Here is a 10,000-nt window from a genome sequence, read left to right as displayed (position 1 = left end):
AACCATGTTTACTGGACACATTTGTTGCATGGAAAAGTAACAGGTATTGTTATCACAATCAAGCTTGCTCAAGGGTCTGTGAATGTCATGTTGTGTTAAACAACAACTATCAGGGCACGTGTCAAAATAAAGGAAAGATGAACTTTATGAGTGTTGAAAAAGAAAGAATAACCATAGAATTTTGAGAAACTAATTTTGGATAAAAGCCTCTGCTAAATGAAAATTTTTTATTGTAGCCAAATGGGTTTTTCCCAACAGTTATCATTTAGCGCTTTTACTTTCTGTCTGTGTTGTTTTGAGATTTTTCTCTAAACCTTGCCCTCTTCTTCTCTCTCTCTCTCTCTCTCTCTCTCTCTCTCTTTCTTTCTCTCTCTCATCTGTCTCTTTCTTGTCTCTCTCTCTCTCTCTCTCTCTCTCTCTCTCTCTCTCTCTCTCTCTCTCTCTCTCTCTCATCTGTCTCTCTCTCTACCTCTCTCTCTCTCTCACTCAGGCCAAGGCAGAGGAGGAGGAGGTGGACAGGACCCCATGGGGAGAGCTGGAGCCGTCAGATGAAGAGTCATCTGAGGAAGAGGAGGAGGAGGAGAGCGATGAGGACAAGCCCGACGAGACGGGCTTCTTCACACCTGCCGACAGGTACACACACACACACCTTCTCACCCACTCAGCTCAATCCAGAGTCTCTGCAGCCTCAGTGCCAGACATGTGATGTTATTGATGAACCAGAGAGACAGACAGGGAGTGGAAAGGGAAATTATTTTGTTTAAAGACAACAGGAGATGCACCAAAGTGTGTTTCAGTCAGGGTGATATGACCAAAAAACACCAATTTCAATATGAGAAATGCTGATAAGAAATGATGTATGATATGATACGGCATAATAACATCCTATACAAATTTCTTTATAGCCCTATCGTAATTAGCCTGGAAACCAGACTCTCTGACTTCGCAGAGAGTCTGGCCTAGATCCATAGGCGTATGTTTATTTCCGGGTGGGAGGGCACAGTTTGAGGTTTAAAATCATTGGAGTTGCTTTGAACCAATCACTAACAACCGGCGTTTCGTCATACAGAGAAGTTTCACTGCAGCACGCCCATAACAAGCACGGGTGCATCTTATCAGCAAACAATCACACGTTTCATCTGCGTAACTCTCGCCAAAATGCATCATATAGTGTTTTGTGAATGTACCCAAGTCAAACTTTCATATAAATGCATAAGTACGTCCAAAGCGCCACTTTTAAGCTTGTAAGCGTTGTCATTTTCGAGTGAAATTACCTTTTGAATGGGATTCCTATAGGGCTCCTACTTTATTGATACAATCGCGTCAAAATCGCTATTTTTCAAACACTATGAAGGCTCGACATAACATGAAACTTTGATCGAAGTATCATCAGTGTCTCTACACATGAACTCGAGCATTGAGAACATTGTTGGTGTACACAAAGTTTACTAAAAGAGAGGTTTTGAACAACTCACTTGTTTTTTCTGCTCGCTGCCATCTTGCAAGGAGTGAGTTGTCCAAAATCTTTCTTTTTAGTAAATTATGTGTACACGAACAATGTTCTTAATGCTCGAGTTCATTTGTAGAGACATTGATGATGCTTCGATCAAAGTTTCAAGTTATGTCGAGCCTTCTTAGTGTTGAAGCGACCATGTAGCCTTCTAAACTACAGTTTGACTCGGGTAGGCCTACGTTCGTAGCCTATTTCAAGTGACAAAATCTATGACTAAAGTTTAGCTGACAATATAACATCCTACTCCACTGTGACTTCGTTTGTGACACTCCTGTTAATAGGCTAAACTATTATTCACATTTGCTCAAAAATTTCGTAAGTATAAGCCCTTTTCGCTCCCTACGTTGATGTATTCCAAGCGATCTGCTTCAGGGGCGGGGACGTAATTGAAACACCATGCCTGGGTACGTAATCGCTCTCAGGGACGCCCTCTGTTCGCTGGTTGGTCGGCTGCCCAACTGCCGACGTAAACGAGCGCGAATCAGCCTATTCCAGACGGAGTACTGTAGGGAGAAGAAATCGACCGGAAGTACGTAGGCAGGCCGAGGCCAGGCTATAGCGTAATACTTGTATTCCGGGGGAAAAAACAGTTTTCATAGCTCGGCAAAAAATGCATAATATATGTATATTGTGATATCAAAAATGTAGAAAAGAAGAAATAATTATGTAGAATATGCAATAACAATATGGCACAGCCCTATTTCCAGTTGAAAGAGATTCTTTCTGCTGCTGATGCAGATAGACTGTAAGGTGTTTGTTTTTCTTGTGAAATCTATAATGTGCTGAATGATATGGAGATTGATTGTTGTTGTTGTTGTTTTCTCATATCAGTGGTCTGATCACTCCTGGAGGCTTCTCGTCTGTTCCTGCCGGCATGGAGACGCCTGAGCTCATCGAGCTGAGAAAGAAGAAGATCGAGGAGGCCATGGACGGGTACGTTGGCTTGTTTGTTTGTTTGTTTGTGTGTGTGTGTGTGTGTGTGTGTGTGTATGCGTATGTGTGTTCTACCTGAAAGTTGATTGACCTGTTGCCAGACTTAGCTTGCATGTCATTTTTTTCAGTCAGTCATGTTGGTCACGCTGCGACGGTTTTCATCCGCATGCTTAACCTTATACAATGTAATGCATGATATAATGTCAGTGACTTGCTTATTTGTGGCTGATTGTCTTGCAATTTGTGCGCTTTCAGAAACGAGACTCCTCAGCTCTTCACTGTACTACCAGAGAGGAGGACCGCGTCTGTGGGCGCCGCCATGATGGCTTCAACACACATCTACGACGTCTCTGGGGTAAAGACACACACACACACACACACACACACACATACATACATAATCAGAGTCTCTGATATACCTGATTGAAGCACTCTCAGACAATGTGTATTAGTGGTGTTCTATAAATCTGTAAAATTGAGTAGATCAGGTTCAAATGGTTCATATCTTATTTTGTTCAATCACTGTATGTACTTCAACTAAACTCCCTCCCTCTCTCCCTCTCTATCTACCTACCTATCTCTCTATCTCTCTCTCTCTCTCTCTCTCTCTCCCCCCCCCCCCCCCCTTCGCTCTGTGTCCTGCAGGCGATGGCGGGCCGTAAGGCTGGCGGTGCGTCGGACAGTCAGGGCGTGGAGGTGGCGCTGGCGCCGGAGGAGCTGGAGCTGGACCCCATGGCCATGACGCAGAAGTACGAGGAGCACGTGCGCGAGCAGCAGGCCCAGGTGGAGAAGGAGGACTTCAGCGACATGGTGGCCGAGCACGCCGCCAAACAGAAGGTGACACTGTTGTGTGTGTGTGTGTGTGTGTGTGTGAGAAAGTGTGTATAAGAGAGAAAGGGTGTGTGAAGCAGAGAAGGACTTAAGTGGTGTGGTGGCCAAGTACACTCTGTGTGTGTGTATATGTGAGAAAGAGAAGGTGTGTAAACAGGAGGTGAAGTGTGTGGCACAGAAGGAGAACTTTGGGAGCGTTGCGACCACGAATGCTGTGGGTGGGTGTGTTGTTGAAGTTTGTGTTAGGTGAGCTCACTGCATAAGAAGTTGGTATGTTTGGCACAAACCATGGCACCTAACATAAGGTGTGTGGAGGGGGGTGGGGCAGGTCTATTTTTGGTTGTGGCCAAGCAGGTATGTGCGTGCGTGTGTGTGTGTAAAGATGCACTTGTTTTGCTTTTCTAGAATATATATTTTGGAGACAATGGTGTATTGTGTGCATTTCATGTTTACTTTAATCACTACTGTATAGCTCACCATAAGGTTAAATAGTACCACACAGCCAGTCAGACTACCAAATCAATGTCACATTGATGAATATGCACACATTCCACAGCCTGCTCTTCACTGTTAGCGATCTGTCTGAACGGGCCAGTAGAGAGGTGTGTGTGTGTGTGTGTGTGTGTGTGTGTGTGTGTGTGTGTGTGTGTGTGTGTGTGTGTGTGTGTGTGTGTGTGTGTGTGTGTGTGTGTGTGTGTGTGTGTGTGTGTGTGTGTGTGTGTGTGTCTCATTGCAGTAGTGCTGATAAACATTTTGGGTGCCCCTTTAGTGGTCACGTGAAAGATGAGCTCGACCAAATTTAACACTTCTTCTCCCTCCCCCCTTCTCTCTCGCTCTTTCTCTCTCTCTTGCTCTCCATGCTGTCCCTCCTACAGCAAAAGAAGAGGAAGGCCCAGCCACAGGACACGCGTGGCGGAGCGAAGAAGTACAAGGAGTTCAAGTTTTAAGGCACTGGGAGGGGGATGAGAGGGAGATGAGAGGTAGATGAGAAGAAGAAAGGAAAGCGAGGGAGGGAAAGAGGTAGAGAGACAGAGATGCCCGTCGCACACACACAACCTTTTCTGTACTTCATTTTGAATCGTGCTCATTGTACTCGTGTGTGTGTGTGTGTGTGTGTGTGTGTGTGTGTGTGTGGGTGTTTTCTAAAGCCATTCTCTCCTCTCAATGGATGAGTGACACACACAGAACAGACATAAGATCATAAATGACTCATGCCAACCTCGGTCGTAGGCACGAGTGAAACTGTGCACAAGAGAACGGAGCCCGTGTCCGTGTCGCTAGTTTTAAATGTGTGGCCCATCTTAAGGTTTCAGTCGTTTCCTGTGAATTTACACACTGCGTTATAAATTGTAACTTGCAAACTCGAATCTTTTTTTTTTTTTTTGTCCCTGTTATTTGAATATTTTTAGCAACTTTGCCAGTCTGTAAACTCTTATATGAGATGTCTCGCCATCACAACGCACCAAAAGAAAAAAAATGTCTCCTGTAACTTTTCTCGTTTTTGATTTTCACTGTTTTTGTTTGTAAATAAAAGACAAGTCTGTATCCTTTTACAGCAGTGTCCTACAGTGTTTATCTCCTGCATACAATCATTTTTAATTACTATACATTTCCTACCATTTACTGTTTGTATAGGTGAAAAAAATAGGTGAGCAATGAATTGGAGAATGCTGTTATCTGATAACTGACAAAATTAGGACCTTATGCGAGCGTACAAGCTTGTTTACCTGAATTTCAACGACCCCCAAAAACAGTTTACTGAAAACACGAGGGCGCTGGATTGGCTGTGCAGGGGTGTGTATTTTGAGCGTGGAATTTTGGCACTCTGTTGATGTTCTCTTCCTGTTCTGGTTTCTGTGAATTCCTGCCCAAGTTTCCTTGAACTTTCCTCCTCCGCCGGCGGTTGCTAACTAGTGGCCCACTAACACCATAAAAAAACAACATGCAATGGGGCTCCTGAGCCACTAGGGGGAGAACAGCAACTGATCATTGTGGGAGAGGTCAGCTGACATCTAAGGAATTTGACCCAAATAGGATTTCACTCTTACTGTTTTTTGGACTCTGTCAACAATGACACACACACACACAGAGCGCTTTCAATGGATTAAGGTGTATTATACTGTATTATAACAATGATGAGCTTGTAATTGTCAAGGCTGTTTTCAGTGCTTAAAATGCTTGAAATTCTCTGATGCTTCTTCAGTGTATGTGGCTTTAGTTTTGGTTCTGGTTGTTCAAACTAATCTGGTCAAACATCTAGGGTTGATGTTTTAAAAACATGTAGCTGTCTATTCAATCAAAAACAATGTAATGTAAGGGGCACCCATACATTGGATTGTGGGTAATCAAGGATTCCAGCAACTTTGAAGGCTAAAATCTCAAGGTGTGTGTGAACCAGGCTTGTGCAAAATTCCAGAATTGAATTGAAACTGGCTCTTAAATTCCAATTCAATTCTTGAATTTCAATTGAGGTAGCAAACAGGAAACAGAATTGCAATTCGAATTGTGCACAACCCTGGTGTGAACCACGTGGCATTCTGTTTCCCACCACATTCCCACATCTCAAATGAACAATGCTGTGCCATCATTGTTTTAATCCTCCCTCCCCTCCACAAAATTAAAATCTGACTCCCCCTTCTCTGGTCGTTTGACAGGACCATAATTTCAGAGAAACTACAGTGCAAAGACGGGTCTGTAAACAGCTGCTGCACTGCCTCTGTAGCTCACGCTTACACCAGAGAGATCAAACCACAGCAAGATTTACAGCCTTCTTGTGGCACTGTACAGGACTCGTTGCGAGAGCAGAGGGAAACAGAGTTGCCTTTCTGTCTGCTCTACTAACCTCTATCCACTTGTTTTAAGATTAGGTCCAGGGAAGGACACAAGACAATGGAGGGAAGTTATTAAAAAGTATTGAGAAGGCGTGTGGGTGAGAGAGGGAGTGGGAGGGAGGGAGGATGGTATGGAATCAATGGCTGTGGTGGTCTGTTGTGTGGCCTGGATAAGGTCGTGTTAGCCACCGTGTACAGAAGGAAGCTGTTCCGAGCACACCCCCAAGCATTGCTGTGGTTACCCGCAAACTAGTCCTGAGAATAGTGGAGAGTTTCCCATAAGGCACACAATTGGGCTGGTTTCTTGGACTAAGAATAACTAGTTATTAGTAACCTCACATGTTTAGACCTAATACTTGTTTGAGAACAGACACTGTTACTTTGTAGACCTATTGGGTTAGATTATCAATTTGATTAAAATGTAGGAATATTTGAAGTCATAGTATTGGTTGTCCCTCTAAAACCAGGACTACTTCAGTTTGAGAAAACATGCACGAGCAAATACTCCAGGCTGAGAAAGCATGTATGAGATAATGTGATAATATAGCCTTAAAGTGATGTAGGCCTCTCGCTGACCTATGCCCCAAGATTGACCACAAGCTTTAGCCCATTAGATACATTATAAACATATAACTATAACCTGACTGAGCCCAGAGAGGCCTATTGGGCTATGCTATATTTCTATGACTAAACAAGCTAGAAGGCAGGTGAAGTTGTGTGCGTTTTGACGTTACAGAATAGTCATGTGACACCGATGCAGATGTCGTTTCTCATGAATGAGTAATGGCACAGAATGCTGTTTATGTTCGCGAGAGAGAACAGCTGGCGCGTTTCCGCCGTTAAAGGTCTACTGTAGGTCGACACTGGATGCTGACCTTCCAGTGCCTTGAGTGCTGACGCGCGAATAAAGAATCGGATCACGGCAAGACTTGTCATACTCAAGAAATATTTATAAACTCGGCTATTATAATCCTCATGATCCTAATCTCTCGCTCTGGTATGTGGGCCGCGGGTCGCGCGCACAACACCTGGCACGACCCAAATGGTCGCGCGCAGCCCCTAGCCCACGCGGCGTCTCTGAGTGTCAGTCATCTGTTGCTTGGCGACTGTAATGATCTGAAGTTTATGCAGATTTTATGCACAGTTTATAATCAGAGGAGGATGCCATGTGAGCGTGCTAAAAATCGAATATGCAAGTCAAGCAAGTAGCCTATTTCAAAACGTGTTTTGAATGTTTAATAGGGTCACTAGACAGTTCAATCTCTAATGATATACCATCAAAAAGTGTCAAAAAATTATTTTACTTTTCTGTCGCGAAATTATTTTTGCCGGGGTTAATTATTCTAACCTCTGGCCTTACCATTTCCAATGGTCATTTGAGAGCACGTGGAGGAGTCGACTCAATCATCATTATTTATAATGATGCTTCACGGGCTTCGTTAAAGCGCACGTAGCGCTACGTTATGCGCGTTCTCGTAAACGGTGACACTCGGGATGATTCATATTGCACACATCCCTGCCGTTTTAATTCCAGAGAAAGCTGTTGCTGCCTCACGCCAGCGAGTCACACGCAGACCATATGCTGTGTTCGGCACACCCAAATCTGTTGTGATGATGACTGTCTACCCAACGTTATTGTCTGAGAAGTCCATGCTGTCATAACTGACCGTTTTGGTCAGACAATTGAATAGCCTAATTTGCGGGATATCTTAATTCGTAGACAATGTCACGTAGTTTATTTCAAGGTCATCACGGCGGTGTCAAGATGAGCTATGTGAATTTCACGAGTGTGAAGTAGCACGGTGTCTCAGACATCTTGCCTTTTAGGCGCAGACTGATAAAGGCTAGCCTATGACTCACACATGTGTGACAACTTTGACTGTTGTATGGAGTGTGAACAAAACCAGATAAAAAAAATAATAATAATATACCGCGGGTGTTAGATATAGGCAAACCTTTTCATCTGTCTTCTGGCATAAAAAAAAACATAATCAATAAGGAAATAGAATGCGCAATTACCTAAATTAAATTATTCAGTGTCTAAATACACTGCTTGTGACGTGAAATGACCAGACTTTACATGAACCCTGTATACAGCTATTTTTCCTTAGTGGTCTATTGTACGCTTTAATTGTTGCATGCATTCGTTTCCAAAATACAAATTATGATGCTAAAGCTAGGCTAGGCTACTCCAAGAAAAGAAGCTGTTGTCAACAATCATTTGCAGCGACAACAGTGCGTGATAATAGGCCTAAAAAAAGAAACAACAGTTTTCCTTTGACACTTCTACACCACCGCCACCCTCTCTCGTTCATTCTCTTTCACACTCTAAAATCATTCAACCCTCTCTCTCTCTCCCTCCCTCCAGCTGGGTGCGAGGTAAATCGAAGTGTACGTCTTTAACAAGAGGCGTAGCTCTCCGACCAGAGCTGTGTGCTAGTCGGTGGGGAGAAATTTCCGCTTCCTCCACCGATACAACATCCACAGCAACTTGAGAAAGGACTTCCACCCAGAGTCCTTCGTTAAGCAGCAGCATTGTAGGCTAAACGTTAATCGCGAGACTCGAATAAAGGTTGGAGTCAAGGGGATTTTTAAACTTTGTATTTGCCTTAGACGATTGGTTTCCCCGCTGTTGGCAGAACGACGGGGTTTTAAAGAGCGGAGATACAGAGCGCACGAGCACCGCTGGTTTAAAAAGGCACGCATACCTCCAGCATGGAGCGCGGGGGGCTCCCGAAGACTGGAGGTGTTCCGTCTCCGCAACCCTCCAAGCCGGTCACGATCACCTCGAATCGTCCGGTGCAGATGAACCTGTATGCAACATGGGAAGTGGACCGATCTTCGCCGAGCTGTGTGCCGAGGCAAGTAGCCATAGCCTACTGTTGGAGTTGGGAGTCGCAAAGATATTGTTGTGATTATGCCGGTGTATAAGTTGACCCTCAACGAGTTAAACTAGCTCGAAATGTTGATCACAAGTATAGACTTGTTATTATATGGCTTGTCATGACATTGAAGTCGTTGTTGCCTAATTCCTCAATTGCGTAGAAGGACGGAAACCGCACGACTGTGTCTCAGTAGACGTCGTTTCTGCCTTTCTGTAGGCAGTGCACGTTCTTGCACAAGTTGCACAACAAAAGAGTCGCTTTGCAGCTGACTGATCGCCTGGTCCATGCTGCCTGACCGTAGTCCACTATTGTCCTCACCAGACAGAATAGATGCCTGCGACTTAGGCTACAGTTCAGTTCAGACTGACTCAAAGTAGAGACACTTGCGACTCAAAGAGGTCAAAACCGCGTTGCATGTGTTTTGACAGGTGGATTGAACGCGTGCACCCGTGCCGTTTGTTAAAGACTGGGGTGGGGAGGGCCTACCTGCACAAGCTACCTGCACATTATTGATTTATCTCAATGCGCCATAATCGCTTACACGTCTGTGCTTGAAAAAAAGTGCGCACATTCACACGCCAATTTTCACAGATTGTTTATTTAAGCTGTGATGGACTCAACCTATCTACTTCTCCAAACCCTCTCCTGTGCAATGTGAGGATGCATATGGTTCGAGGTGATTTGTCGGGGTGTAAGTGTAACAGCTTCTCATTACCAGCACTGCGCGTCTCACTTGGCTGCACAGGTCTCCTGGCCTCGCGCCGTTTTAAATAATTCAGTGTTGCTTTTTTGGACGCCTCATTTAGAAGGGCCGCGGTCCGCTATAAAACTAGTTCGACGAACACACCCCGTGCCAAATTAAAATGAAACCGCAATGGCTTCAGGTTATCCCGCGAGATTAGGGCACAAACAATCTCTCTCTCTCTCTCTCTCTCTCTCTCTCTCTCTCTCCCCTTTTCTTTGTAGTGACCTAAGTGTGAGGGAAAATAATGACACAAAGAGAATGT

At 44.4% G+C, this 10,000-nt stretch overlaps 2 protein-coding genes across 2 annotated transcripts in view; both read left to right on the top strand.

The window, feature by feature from the left end:
- sf3b2 (splicing factor 3b, subunit 2) overlaps positions 1 to 4,830 on the top strand; it is a 15,168-nt gene extending 10,338 nt beyond the window's left edge. The window contains exons 18-22 of the mRNA XM_076288910.1: positions 491 to 633; positions 2,345 to 2,446; positions 2,702 to 2,801; positions 3,092 to 3,283; positions 4,153 to 4,830. Of these exons, the coding sequence (XP_076145025.1) occupies positions 491 to 633; positions 2,345 to 2,446; positions 2,702 to 2,801; positions 3,092 to 3,283; positions 4,153 to 4,224 (609 nt within the window). The 3' untranslated portion in view covers positions 4,225 to 4,830. The remainder of the gene's footprint in view (positions 1 to 490; positions 634 to 2,344; positions 2,447 to 2,701; positions 2,802 to 3,091; positions 3,284 to 4,152) is intronic.
- A 3,710-nt stretch (positions 4,831 to 8,540) lies between these two features.
- The window catches only part of pacs1 (phosphofurin acidic cluster sorting protein 1), a 37,743-nt gene continuing 36,283 nt past the window's right edge, over positions 8,541 to 10,000 (top strand). Inside the window, exon 1 of the mRNA XM_076288909.1 lies at positions 8,541 to 8,969. Coding sequence (XP_076145024.1) covers positions 8,824 to 8,969 — 146 coding nt within the window. The 5' untranslated portion in view covers positions 8,541 to 8,823. The remainder of the gene's footprint in view (positions 8,970 to 10,000) is intronic.

The sequence above is a fragment of the Alosa pseudoharengus genome, unplaced genomic scaffold, assembly GCF_046254945.1.
Source record: "Alosa pseudoharengus isolate Yale_2024_CS ecotype anadromous, Long Island Sound unplaced genomic scaffold, YU_APseudo_1.1 YU_APseudo_1.1_scf_17, whole genome shotgun sequence".
Classification (NCBI taxonomy): Eukaryota; Metazoa; Chordata; class Actinopteri; order Clupeiformes; family Clupeidae; genus Alosa; species Alosa pseudoharengus.
This window is presented reverse-complemented; position numbering and strand designations above follow the sequence as displayed.